Raw genomic sequence first — 14,582 nt, 5'->3', positions numbered from 1 at the left:
GCAGGAAACACAGGAGCTGCTGGGCCCACACACATATACACACACACAACCACACACACACACACACACACACACAACCACACACACACTCACACACACACACACACACACACACAGACAGACACACACAGACACAACCACACACACACAGACAGACACACACACACACACTCAGCCGGGCCTCAGAAGTTCTCCTTGTAGAAGTGGAAGCCGAAGTGTTCACACTGAGCCTTGATGACTTTGGCCAGAGCCGGAGCTCCACAGTAAAACACATGGACCTTCCCCTTGTTCTCCTCCGACACCTTCTGGAACACCTGAACACACACACACAGAGAGACACACACACACACACACACACACACACACACACACACACAGAGAGAGACACACACACACACACACACACACACAGAGAGACACACACAGAGACACACACAGAGAGACACACAGACACACACACACACACAGAGACACACACAGGTTGAGCAGGTTATTCACAAGTTTATTTACAGGAACCAAAATCTCCCTGTCACTTTTCAAAATGTCTTTATACCTTCACTTATAATCAGTAGTGGAGTTGAGGGGGGATAAAAACAATCAAAATCATCCCCCCTGAAATAAAAACAATCAAAATCATCCCCCCTGAAAAAATGCCACCCCCCCTCTCCATCCCTCCCCTTTTTACATTAAATGTTGGACATATAACTTGTAATTATAGGCTGTCAAATCAATTTTAACAGCGTCAATTTCTTTTTATCTATTGATAGTTGATTTCATTAAAAAACATTTGCACAAATCAAGCCTATCCACTTTTCCATGTTGATAAAAGTATTAAAATGATAATTCAAGGGACATTTAGGCTATAATAGATAAAAATGTGAGATTAATTTGCGATTAATCGCGAGTTAAGTAAGTATGACATTCATGAGATTAATCGGGATCAAATATTTTAATAGATTGACAGCCCTCATTATTTCATCATTAGAGAGTTGAATAAAATAAATAATAAAATCTGAGGGCACAAATAAAAAAATGAAAATAAACTTGGCTTGATTTGATTTGAGAGGATTAAGAAGTCTTATTTTCAGTGTTTTGTTTTGATATTGAATTTACATGAATTATCCCCCCGTTTTTTTTAAGGTGAAAAAAATAGACCATCCCCCCTGAATTTTTTTTACAACTCGACTACTGCTTATAATGTACATTCTCACCGTACTAGACACAGTAATAATCTTACTCTATATTTACCCTTCACCCCACATCACACCATCAGTTTAATATGACTTATATGGAATGGACGACCTCCTTCACTAAGATCCATTTCTTCTTATTCACTTTTTAAAAAACAGCTAAAAATACATCTCAACTTCTCTTGAATTTCCTGCTCTTTCCTCTCTCTCTCTCTATTTCGCTCTCTCCATATCCCACATCCTCACTTTGTCTCTTTATGAGTTTAATGAATTAATTTTTTTTGTACCTTATCTCTATTGTCTCTATTTGTTACCGAATCACTTTGCACTTTATCTCTTTATTTTTTCTCATTTTTGTTCATTTTGCTCATATAACGTTGATTATGTACAGTACGCACTTAATCTCTTTTTTTTTTTCTATGTTCATTTGTTAGCCATTGAAATGTGTCTTGCTGTGATTTGTTATAGGGGTGGAACTTATGTACGAGCCAACCGGCTTCGTTCCCTCCGTGCACCGTTGAAATTTGTGTGCTAAATAAATAAACTCTAAACTCTAACCAGTGGTGTAGTCTAATGTTTCCTAGTGGGTTAACTGCTTTCTAGGTGGTAAACTGTTCATACTTGTATCACATAGACGCTGCTTCTCTAACTGTTTTATATCAAGGACCTAGACCACGGACCCCCATTGGACAAAACACCAGAAATACACAAACTATCAATGTAATGTTTAAATTAGGCGTAGCTACATTTTTGAAAGATTATAGGGACATTTCTGGAAAAAAAAGTGGTACAATTTCTCCACAAAAGTTGAAACATTTCTAAAAAACAGTGGTAAGATTTTCAAAAAAATAAACAAAAAAAGTTTAGAAAAAAGGGGTAAAATTTCTTTTAAAAATTCTAAGAAAAAGTGGTAAAATTTCAGTTGGGGACCCTGTCAGTGCCCGATCCGTACCCGGAACACCATCCGTTTCAGACGCTTCACTTCCCCCCTTCTTTAAGTTTACAGCGACACCGCGGATATGCATGAAAACAGAGACGTTCTATGAGGAAAAACACAAGCACGTCGCAACGAATTCCCCTCTGTTCTATTTCTGATTAAATTAAATGTGACCGATCAGTTAATATAAAACATTTATTTATTGATGTAAATGTGGTGATTTCTGCTCCTGAAGCTTCACTTTTCATTTACACAAACTAATCAATGAGACCATCAATTAATCTGCTCCTTTCTCCACCGGCATGACGACGTCTGGGTGACCGGTCGATCACAGGTTCGATCCCTTCAGCCGGCTGCTGCTGCCTCTGAGATGAGCCGAACTGACCATAGATAGGACTCTAAACTGTGACTTTCTCGCATTAAAAATATATTTAAAATGAATAAAGTGACGTTTTAACAACGCTACAGCGGCTTTTAGCTGCTCTACTGCTAGGCTAGCAGTTAGCATTGCTGCTAGGCTAGCAGTTAGCATAGCTGCTAGGCTATCAGTTAGCATAGCTGGCGCACGCGCAGAAGCGTCTGGAACAGATCTTGTTCCGGGTACGGATCGGACACTGACAGACCCCCTTGAACTTAAAGCAGAAGTAAGGTGAATGTTTGTGTTAATCTAAGTCTTAAATAGTTGTATCTTCCGACAGCAATCACTTCTATAGAGTGTTTGGTCTGAAACACGGGTCTGTCAGTCACTCTGCTCTGCTCTGAGCCCAGGAGAAAACTTTCCTTGTATCCTACAACCTTTATCCAATGAGGAGAGAGAACGGCATAAAGGGGCAGTCCTCTCTGTGTGTGCAGCCAAGGGATGCGCCTGAATGTGGTGACGTAGGGACGAGGACCAATAGATCCATGACGAGGGCGGGGGCTGCTAACTCCATCGGCTGACAAGACGTTATGGTGCGTTCAAGGCAGCCCGTAACTGGTGTTTTTCCGACCTGTGAAGTGGTACCAGTTCGATCTGGTACGAGTTCACGGGTCAGAAGTTACGAGTGGCCGTTATAGTGACTTTCACAGGTAAAACAGGTCGGAGAAACACGAGTGGGTTGCCTGGAACACTACAAAGTCGTAAGTTGTGACTTGAAGCTGTAATTTACGGTTTCAAAAGCCTGCCTGGAACGCAGCATTAGCCAAAACCACCGGATCGCTTACTTCTGCTTTAATAGTTTTGTTGTAAATATTTATGCCTTTTCAGTGGTATCACATAGACTACACCGCTGGCTGTACCAGACAGCAGCAGCCTCACCTTGGCCCACTCGGGTCTACACCACTGGGTTGTTGTTGTTGTTGTTGTTGTTGTTGTTGTTGTTGTTGTTTACCTCACCTTGGCCCACTCGGGTCTACACCACTAGGTTGTTGTTGTTGTTGTTGTTGTTTACCTCACCTTGGCCCACTCGGGTCTACACCACTAGGTTGTTGTTGTTGTTGTTGTTGTTGTTGTTGTTGTTTACCTCACCTTGGCCCACTCGGGTCTCCCCGGCTGGGTCCTGGTCCTCAGGCCGGTGATGGAGTCTCTCTTCTCCTTCTTGGCCAGCAGGTCCAGCGCCATCTGCAGGCCGATGGCCTTCATGTCGTTCTTACTGAGCGCCGACGTCATGTACATGTGCATCTCCAGGAACCGACCTGAGGACGACGACACGGACAGACCATAATATAATACATCCATGATGGGACACACAGACCTGGGGTCAGTGTTTCTGGAGGAGTCGTCTCACACTGACACCTCACCAACGTCCTGCAGACACAAGTACACTGCAAAAACTCAACATCTCACCAAGAATATTTGTCTTATTTCTAGTCAAAACAAATCTCATTCTACTTAAAATCAGACTCATCACATTAAAAGCAGCTTGTTTTTAGACACTTTTTACTTCTTTCAAGCAGATTTTCACTTGAAATAAGTAGAAAAATCTGACAGTGGATCAAGTTTTTCTTTCTTATTACAAACACAAAAAACTTGCTTTCACTGGCAGATTTTTCTACTTATTTCAAGTGAAAATTAGTTTGAAACAAGTGAAAATGATGTAAAAACAAGTTCATTTTTAGGTGATGAGTCTTATTTTAAGTGTAAAGAGATTAGTTTTGACTAGAAATGAGACATTTTGACAAGAAATAAGACAAATATTCTTCAAAGATTTTGAGGTTTTGCAGTGTAAAGAGACCTGGCTTCACTGAGACTGACTATTAAAGGTCCAGTCTGTAAAATGTTGGTAAAACTGTGATATCCAGCGTACAACCAGTTCACCAGGACTGAGACGACTGGGAGTATTTCAGGAGCGATGAGGTGAAGATATAAACCGTTTTACCACGTGTCTGCTGTTTCCTCCTCCTCCTCCTTCTCCTCTACCTTGCTGCCGACCCGCCGCTCACTCACTCACTCGGCCAACACAACATTGTGTCAAAGGAGGAACTAGAACTAATAAAGTTTTGTTTTGAAGGTCACTCCTCCTCACCCTCCGGCTCCTCGTCGGCCTGGTCCATCTCCAGCTTGGTCAGCAGACTGACGAACCACTCAAACGACTTCTGGTCCCGGTTGATCCAGATGAAGTCCACCTGCACACACACACACACACACACACACACACACACACACACACACACACACACACACACACACACACACACACACACACACACACACACACACACACACACACACGTTGTTTCACTGGGTTATGACACGTGGTTGAAGTAGTTTATTGTCGTAGGATAAGCCCTACACACAAAACATCAAGACATGACACAACTCAGCACAATACAATGAAAGGAAACAAGACAATACAGACAATAAAACAAAATAAAATAAAAAACAGACAAGACAGACAGATACAAAAATCACTTAGACAGAATTGCAACCAGAGTTTGAAAGTAGATGAAATACGGTGACAGAGAGACATGTCATGTGACATCACTGATGACATCACTGATGACATCACTGATGACATCACTGATGATGCTGTCCTACCTTGCGGAGCGTCATGTCGCTGTCCTTGATGTTCTCACACCAGGAGTAGCTGCAGCTGGGGCAGTTCTGCTTCCTGCGCCGGTACCTGCACCAGGGGGGAACGGACATGAGAACCAGGACCGGACCGGACCGGATCGGATCGGAGCAGATCTGTCCGGACCGGATGGGAGCGGATCGGATCGGATCTTTATTGTATTGTATTGTATTATATTGAATTTTTCTGTGTAATTTATATAACCTTGTTTTCACTTTTAGCACTCCCCCTCCCCCTTCCCCTTCAGGCTGCACTAGAAAATAAGAATTTTGTTCTTTTTAATTTGCTCGCCTGGTTAAATAAAGGTTAAATAAAAAATAAAAAAATTGGACCAGATCGGAACGGATCTGACTGGATTGGACCGGACCGGACCGGACCTCATGTAGCTCAGGCCACGCCCCCTTCCACCCCAGGCCACGCCCCCTCTCGCCCCAGGCCACGCCCCCTCCCTCACCTGTACATGATGCTCTGCAGGATGGAGGCGAAGGGCGTGATGCCGATCCCGGCGCCGATCAGGACGGCGTGTTCCGAGGCGAAGATCTGTCTGGTGGGAGTTCCATACGGTCCGTCCACGTAGCACTGAGGTTGTGTGTGTGTGTGTGTGTGAGGGAGAGAGAGACCACAACACAGTCAGAGTCAGCAGGAAGTCTGACCTTTAACCTCTAAACTAGGCTGCAGGTAAACGTCATCTGATCACCTGTGTCAAATCCAGTCCATTTGATAAAGCAAAAAAACTATTTCCTCTGGGACATTTTGACAGGACCACGGGGCTACTGCCGGGCATAGCATCTCTGTCAACATGGGAATCAAACCCACGATCTTAAGGTCAAGACAGAGCTGATCAGACAGACACATGATCATCTTTCTATAAGCACTGATATGGAGGAGCTGTAACCACATTAGGTTACCTGTGTGTGTGTGTGTGTGTGTGTGTGTGTGTGTGTGTGTGTGTGTTGGAGTGTGGGAGAGAAGTGCGCGCATACGTGCACGTGTGTATGAACCATAACGAGCTCTGGCCTGAGGATCAAAGAGGTTACCACGGCGATAGGGGCCCCCCCAGGCTGAGACAGACAGAAACGTGGAGAAAAAGAGTGATTTTCTGCCTCTGCACTGGTCTCACATTTAGGCTTACTGTGACAAAACGGTAACTCCTATCAGAACAAAACACAGATCAACGTTGCTGTAAGGACTTCCTGAACAATTTGGTACGATTTGGTGTTTCTACAGTAAATATTTTGCAGAAACGTGCAATTTTAAAACAGGAGTCCGTTCTGATTCTCTCAGAAAATATTTGTATTGGAGTCAATGAGGAGCAGAGACAGACGTGGCCGCACTCAGAAGCTGATAATTCAAATTCTGTAAATCTCGCTGATATTTTGAGCACATGGTGAGAGACAGAACAAGTTTGTCTACAAATTTGGAAAGAATCATGTGTGTAGAGTGTAAATTGTGGCCGGGCCGAGTGTGGAAAGAGAAAAATTCAGGAATTTTTCTGGCATCTCTCCCACTCTAACTGATGATGTCACGCACTCTGACACGAACATTCCGTGCAATACACAACCATTATAATCTCATAATTTCTCCAAAAATGATCATGGTCATTGATCAGGGATTGATCAAAAACTATATGACCTATCAAAACGTGGAGTAATACGACAATACACAAGACTTGTGTCTACTGTTTAAAGTTTAAATGGAGTCTCTAGGTGAAAGTATGCCTGAGCAGTAGACGTTTGTTAAACTCCAATGATCTTGAATCTTTTTCGCTCTTTTTTTCCGCCCGTCCCATTGACTTCAATGCAAAATTTTGCGCAGTTTTTCACGATTCACGTACGTCGCTCAACTCAGTTGTTGTGTTGTCTCACCTTGATGTTACAGAACCGGTGGTTCTCCCCAAACTTCCCAGGGATCTGCAGAGTAGAAGAACAGTGGGTCACAGACCTAAGACCAGAACCAGACAGTTTATCCTGTCTGGTTCTGGCCTCAGGAGGCGCTTCCATTGGACCGATGCTGTCCTTACTCTCTTTTACAGAGCTCTAGTTGATATTACATGGGGGGAAAAAACGATCTGTTATTATTAGCATCTGTCTGTAAATGCAATTGTAGTGTGTGAGAATTGTGTGCCTAAAAATAATTAAGCTTGGGCTTCTTCTAGAGAGGAAAGTAGCTAAAGTTAGGCTGTTATGTTAGGCTGTCTCTATGTCTAAAAATGAAGCCCCGGATGTGTCAAAATCCTAGAGTACCAGAGACCAAACCCCGTCTTTACCTCCCTGAGGGGCGGGGCCTCTCCTCTCTCTGCCGGTCCCAGCTCGTCTGATGGCGGCGGCTCCAGCTGAGGTCCACAGACCGGGGGCGGTGGGGCTGTGGGCGGAGCTACGACGGCTGTGGGCGGAGCTACGACGGCCGGGGGCGGAGCTACGACGGCCGGGGGCGGAGCTACGGCGGCTGTGGGCGGGGCTACGACGGCCGGGGGCGGAGCTACGACGGCTGTGGGCGGAGCTACAGCTACGACGGGCTGGGAGCCGTTCTGCCGGTACATGGTCAGCTCCACGGCGTCGTCCTCGTTAGACGCCACCACCTGGTTGGAGTCTGTGGAGCTGAAGAGTTCCTCCTGCAAGGCAAGGCAAGGCAATTTTATTAGTATAGCCCGTTTTTACCACCAGGTTGTCTCAAAGGGCTTTACATCCCATCATAACAACATCCTCTGTCCTTAGACCCTCACATCCACTGAGGAAAAACTCCAAGGACAGAGAGCAGCCACACACACACCAGCTGAGTGCAGGGCCGTTGTCTAGGGGAGAAAGGTGGTGATAACTCTAGGGGCCCAGCGCCCAGTGGGGCCCATAAAAAACCCCAGTAGTCTAATCTTTGTATGACTGATTTATTCTGCGTAAGACCCTGACTAATACTCATAGTACACTGTAAAAACTCTACATCTTTCCAAGAATATTTGTCTTATTTCTTGTCCAAATGTCTCATTTCTAGTCAAAACTAATCTCTTTCCACTTAAAATAAGACTCATTACCTAAAAATGTACTTGTTTTTAGATCATTTTCACTTAAATTCACAATAAATAGAAAAATCTGCCAGTGAAAGGAAGTTTTTTGTGCTTGTAATAAGAAAGAAAAACTTGCTCCACTATCAGATTTTTCTACTTATTTCAAGTGAAAATCTGCTTGAAAGAAGTAAAAAGTGTCTGAAAACAAGCTGCTTTTAATATGATGAGTCTTATTTTAGTAAGTAGAATGAGATTTGTTTTGACTAGAAATAAGACAAATATTCTTGCTAAGATACTTGAGTTTTTGCAGTGTAATGCTGCATTAGCATCAAAACAAAGAAGAAAAAAAAGGAAAAGTTAGGGGGGGGGGGCCCACTTTAGTATTCTTTAAGGGGGCCCAGAATTCCTAGCAACGGCCCTGGCTGAGTGAGAGTGTGTGTGTGTGTGTGTGTGTGTGTGTGTGTGTGTTTGTTTTCATGACAAATCAGTACATTTATATGATAACACACCACAACATCAGGACACGTGGAAAGATTAGGACATTTCTGATGCTCCCATGTTTTCCCTCCAACGCACTCCCAGACCCAAAACCTCTGATGTCACAACTATTTATGAAACTGAGTGTGTTTATCATTGTTGTTCATCTGCAGTGTCGCCCCCTAGTGGCCGGTTTTGGAAGTTGAAACACTTGTAACACATTTAGACCGACGTCACTCTGCTGGAGCTGCACTTTGTTCAGACACATTAACACACTCTCCAACATGAAGAAGATTTTAACATTACACACATTCATATTATTATATTATATTATATTGTATTATATATATATATATTTATAAAACGTAAAGGTGAAATCCGGCGATCTGATTGGTTGTTAGCCGTGGTATAATGAGCAGTTACCACGGCTACTATTCTAAAGCCTTATCACAGCGTAGGCTATCACTCCGCCTCAGGCACGTATGACTGGTATGAATGGAAGTTGTTGTCATGTATCCATGACAACGGACTGTTGCAGTCCGTAGCAACAGACAGTTGATGTTTTTACGATGTTAAAAATGTAGTAAAGTAGTGTAACTGACATGTTGAAGGTGAACTTTGACCTCCAGAGGGTTAACAATGGTAGAGGGGACTGAGCAGTGACAGAGCTACTTGGAGCTAACATCTGGACAGCTGGGAACAGCTTTTTATTGGATAATATGTATTTCTGGTGGAATAAAACTACATGAAATTGATGCGTATTCCTCTTTCATATTGTCATTATTGGTAACCGTTTTATAAAAGCAACATATCACTCCAGTCCGTGGTCTCTGCTCATTCTACCACTCTAAGGGGGAACAACGCCCCTTAGAGTGGTAGAATGAGCAGAGACCACCTGGAGTGATATATTGCTTAAATATATATATATGTGTGTGTGTGTGTGTGTGTGTGTGTGCACCTGGGCCTTCTGCAGCTGTCTGCGGTTCTTCAGGCTGGTGGCCAGTCTCTTGGGACTGGGTGTTGGACTCTCTGGTTGTCTGAAGTACTCGTACAGCCGGTTGGTCCACTGGCCCATGGAGCGCACATGGAGCCACAGGGTGTCTGAGGGTCAGAGGTCAGAGGTCACGGAGGTCACCTGGGCTGAGGGCTGAGCTCCAGCTACAGACTCAGAGTGAGTTCAGACCTGTGGTCCGTTTTGCTTTGTTCTGATTCAGCAGCTAAACCAAAACAATCGCTGCATTTTTCTTTTGAGTCGTCATTTCTGTTCCCATGGAAAAACCACCCGTCGCAAAGCCAAACTTTGGAATATAATTGTCGCATCAGTCGCATATTCCTGTCGCCGCCGGTGTGAATGGTTTTGATGCTAAATATTCGCCGCCGAATATTTCGCAATTTCGTATCGTTTATTCGTTACGTCCACGGTGTGAAAGGGCCTTCAGGCGAGGCTCAGGTGAGACTCAGGTGAGACTCAGGTGTGGTTCAGGTGAGACTCAGGCTCAGCGTAGCCTACCTGACTCCTCGGGGGCGCTGCTGATGGTGAACGGGTGCCACTCGTACTTGGCGATGACGGGGATGTTGATGTAAACGTAGTCTCCAGGTTTGAAGTGGAAGAACTGAGGACGTCTGATGACCAGGTGAGTCACCTGAGCACAGGGAACCAATCACAGCACAGAGACCACATCACCACCTCGCACCGTCAACCAAAGAAACACGGTGACTAGACTAAACTGAGGGGTTTAGTTGCTCTTTAAACTAAAAGAAACACAGTGAAGCTCAGGTCCTGGTCCTGGTTCCTCTCACCTTGGACGGCAGCAGGTTCACCTCCACGACGTAGAGGCCTCCGATCCGGGACACGGCGATGCCCACGATCTTCTCCAGCAGGAAGAGAACGCCCGGGACCACGAACCACTTCCAGAAGTTGGCACAGTGGATCATGAGCAGAGACCAGACCCACACGTAGGACAGGTGGGACCAGTAGAACACCTGCACCATGCAACAATAACATTAACCGTCAACTATTCTGATAATCTAATAATCAGTTTGAGTAGAAAAAAAGCTCCAGATTCTGTGATTGCAGCTTCTTCAATGTGAATATTTCTGGTTTCTTTGTTCCTTTATGACAATAAACTGAGTCTCTCTTTGGTTTGTGGACAAAACAAGACATTAGAGGACGATGTCGTCTGCTGGTTTGAGAAACACTGACGGATGTATTTAAACATTTTATTGACCAAACAACTAATCGATTAATCATTTAAACAATCTACAGATGAATCGATAATGAAAATAATGGTTAGTTGCAGCTCTAGTCATGTGAGCAGGGTTCAGTGCTGCAGTGACGGAGCTGAGACACCAGAGGGAGCCAGACACCTGTCAGTCACAAGACCAGGTTACCATGGAGACGACTCAGGGTCAGAAAATCAACCACAGTCCAGTGTGGAATTAAAAATGAGATACTTCAAGACACCTTCCAGTTCTTCAAAATATGACAAAAATATTACAGATCTATGTTGGAGGAAATGTAAACAGATCGGGGAGCAATCACATCTTTTGGTTATTGCCCCATATTGAATCCATTTTGGCCAGAAATTCAAAACATTTTGAAAATTAAAAGACCCCTGAACCCATTCTATACATTATGAACTGGGTTTGACTCCAGGGGAAGAGGAAAGTCCAGATATTACAGATTCTCCTACTTGTGGTGAGGGAAATGAAAATGCTAACACTGTCCTGGTTGTTGTTGCTTTTGTTCCTATTTGGGGCTTTGATTTATGGGATGTCCATTTGTGAATGTGGTATATCTTAAATTGGGTTTGTATGTTTGGTTGTTATGTTTTGTCTCTAAAGGGACAACGAGGAGTTTCTATTTGGTTATAAAAAAGTCTGATATTAATGTGGATGAATCTCCGTTACCACTTGTTAATGGTCCATTTTAGATAAATCTATGGTTTTGTCTCTATGGTTATTTTGTTATTATTAGTGGTGGTGGAAATGCTGGGCGAGCCGACCAGCGTTTCTTTACTTTCGGTTTCGTGGCGAGTCATGAGAATAACGCCGCCGAATCTCCGTTTATGGTGGGAACTACGACGGTATGTGATCGTCTTCCAACCTCTGACTTTAATTCTTGATGAATGAAAACATGAGTCTGTCTTGCGCCGGTCAAAGAATTTCACGGTGCGGAGGCTCATAAATGTAGTGTGGAAACACTTCACTTTAACAAAACTCCTGGTTGTCCCTTTAATGTATTGTTTTTATATGCATAAACATGTAAATCCGTGTCTCACCTCAAAGTGTCCACTGCGGCGGACGAAGGTGCTGGAGCAGAGCACCATGAGGCTGATGACGACCTGCAGCACGATGCCGGTCAGCGAGGCCGAGCCCTTCACCCAGCCGATGCCCGGCCGCGTGGTCAGCAGGTACTCCCACAGGCTGAAGCCGCTGGTCTCCGACAGCCGCGCTGAGGGACAGACAGACAGGGGACGTGAGGACTGAGGACACACCTGCACCTGAAGCTGCACCTGCACCTGCACCTGCACCTGAAGCTTCCTCCGTACCGAAGTTGAAGACGTGGGCGGTGGTGTGGACCAGCGTGTAGCAGAGCACGGCGTAGCCCACGATCTGGTGCAGCAGGATGTTCTGGTCCAGAGGCAAAACCCTCACCACCCAGGTGGCCCGAAGCCACGTCAGACAGCGCCGCAGCATCAACACCTGTACAGGTAGAGTAGAGAGTAAGGACTAGAGACTAGAGACTAGAGACTAGAGACTAGAGACTAGAGACTAGAGACTAGAGGCCCGAAGCCACGTCAGACAGCGCCGCAGCATCAACACCTGTACAGGTAGAGTAGAGAGTAAGGACTAGAGACTAGAGACTAGAGACTAGAGACTAGAGACTAGAGGCACGCAGCCACGTCAGACAGCGCCGCAGCATCAACACCTGCACAGGTAGAGCAGAGAGTAAGGACTAGAGACTACAGACTAGAGACTAGAGACTAGAGGCCCGCAGCCACGTCAGACAGCGCCGCAGCATCAACACCTGTACAGGTAGAGTAGAGAGTAAGGACTAGAGACTAGAGACTAGAGACTAGAGGCCCGCAGCCACGTCAGACAGCGCCGCAGCATCAACACCTGTACAGGTAGAGTAGAGAGTAAGGACTAGAGACTAGAGACTAGAGACTAGAGGCCCGCAGCCACGTCAGACAGCGCCGCAGCATCAACACCTGTACAGGTAGAGCAGAGAGTAAGGACTAGAGACTACAGACTAGAGACTAGAGACTAGAGGCCCGAAGCCACGTCAGACAGCGCCGCAGCATCAACACCTGCACAGGTAGAGTAGAGAGTAAGGACTAGAGACTAGATACTAGAGACTAGAGACTAGAGGCCCGCAGCCACGTCAGACAGCGGCGCAGCATCAACACCTGCACAGGTAGAGTAGAGAGTAAGGACTAGAGACTAGAGACTAGAGACTAGAGGCCCGCAGCCACGTCAGACAGCGCCGCAGCATCAACACCTGTACAGGTAGAGCAGAGAGTAAGGACTAGAGACTAGAGACTAGAGACTAGAGGCCCGCAGCCACGTCAGACAGCGGCGCAGCATCAACACCTGTACAGGTAGAGTAGAGAGTAAGGACTAGAGACTAGAGACTAGAGACTAGAGACTAGAGGCACGCAGCCACGTCAGACAGCGCCGCAGCATCAACACCTGCACAGGTAGAGCAGAGAGTAAGGACTAGAGACTAGAGACTAGAGACTAGAGGCCCGAAGCCACGTCAGACAGCGCCGCAGCATCAACACCTGTACAGGTAGAGTAGAGAGTAAGGACTAGAGACTAGAGACTAGAGACTAGAGACTAGAGGCACGCAGCCACGTCAGACAGCACCGCAGCATCAACACCTGTACAGGTAGAGTAGAGAGTAAGGACTAGAGACTAGAGACTAGAGACTAGAGACTAGAGACTAGAGACTAGAGGCCCGAAGCCACGTCAGACAGCACCGCAGCATCAACACCTGTACAGGTAGAGCAGAGAGTAAGGACTAGAGACTAGAGACTAGAGACTAGAGGCTAGGGACTAGAGGCACGCAGCCACGTCAGACAGCGCCGCAGCATCAACACCTGTACAGGTAGAGTAGAGAGTAAGGACTAGAGACTAGAGACTAGAGACTAGAGACTAGAGGCCCGCAGCCACGTCAGACAGCGCCGCAGCATCAACACCTGTACAGGTAGAGCAGAGAGTAAGGACTAGAGACTAGAGACTAGAGACTAGAGACTAGAGGCTAGGGACTAGAGGCCCGCAGCCACGTCAGACAGCGCCGCAGCATCAACACCTGTACAGGTAGAGTAGAGAGTAAGGACTAGAGACTAGAGGCCCGCAGCCACGTCAGACAGCGCCGCAGCATCAACACCTGCACAGGTAGAGTAGAGAGTAAGGACTAGAGACTAGAGACTAGAGACTAGAGGCCCGAAGCCACGTCAGACAGCGCCGCAGCATCAACACCTGTACAGGTAGAGTAGAGAGTAAGGACTAGAGACTAGAGACTAGAGGCTAGAGACTAGAGACTAGAGGCCCGAAGCCACGTCAGACAGCACCGCAGCATCAACACCTGCACAGGTAGAGTAGAGAGTAAGGACTAGAGACTAGAGGCTAGAGACTAGAGACTAGAGGCACGCAGCCACGTCAGACAGCGCTGCAGCATCAACACCTGCACAGGTAGAGTAGAGAGTAAGGACTAGAGACTAGAGACTAGAGACTAGAGACTAGAGACTAGAGACTAGAGGCCCACAGCCACGTCAGACAGCGCCGTAGCATCAACACCTGTACAGGTAGAGTAGAGAGTAAGGACTAGAGACTAGAGACTAGAGACTAGAGCCCATACCATAACGAAGGCGCAGTTGAAGTTGAGGCATTGCCCACAGCGACTAGAGACTAGGGACTAGAGA

At 45.9% G+C, this 14,582-nt stretch overlaps 1 protein-coding gene across 1 annotated transcript in view; it reads right to left on the bottom strand.

The window, feature by feature from the left end:
* The window catches only part of nox5 (NADPH oxidase, EF-hand calcium binding domain 5), a 28,443-nt gene continuing 13,861 nt past the window's right edge, over positions 1–14,582 (bottom strand). The window contains exons 5-17 of the mRNA XM_085780665.1: positions 12,204–12,357; positions 11,934–12,106; positions 10,453–10,635; positions 10,163–10,295; positions 9,611–9,753; positions 7,694–7,788; positions 7,444–7,546; positions 7,043–7,087; positions 5,632–5,756; positions 5,144–5,228; positions 4,632–4,731; positions 3,635–3,801; positions 1–314 (exon numbers count right to left, since the gene is read on the bottom strand). Of these exons, the coding sequence (XP_085636791.1) occupies positions 183–314; positions 3,635–3,801; positions 4,632–4,731; positions 5,144–5,228; positions 5,632–5,756; positions 7,043–7,087; positions 7,444–7,546; positions 7,694–7,788; positions 9,611–9,753; positions 10,163–10,295; positions 10,453–10,635; positions 11,934–12,106; positions 12,204–12,357 (1,638 nt within the window). The 3' untranslated portion in view covers positions 1–182. The remainder of the gene's footprint in view (positions 315–3,634; positions 3,802–4,631; positions 4,732–5,143; positions 5,229–5,631; positions 5,757–7,042; positions 7,088–7,443; positions 7,547–7,693; positions 7,789–9,610; positions 9,754–10,162; positions 10,296–10,452; positions 10,636–11,933; positions 12,107–12,203; positions 12,358–14,582) is intronic.

The sequence above is a fragment of the Trachurus japonicus genome, chromosome 6 (genome assembly GCF_045865225.1).
Source record: "Trachurus japonicus isolate A0001 chromosome 6, Traja_1.0".
NCBI classification, from domain to species: domain Eukaryota; kingdom Metazoa; phylum Chordata; class Actinopteri; order Carangiformes; family Carangidae; genus Trachurus; species Trachurus japonicus.
The sequence above is the reverse complement of the archived record's forward strand: the minus strand, read 5'-3'. Positions and strand labels throughout refer to the sequence as shown.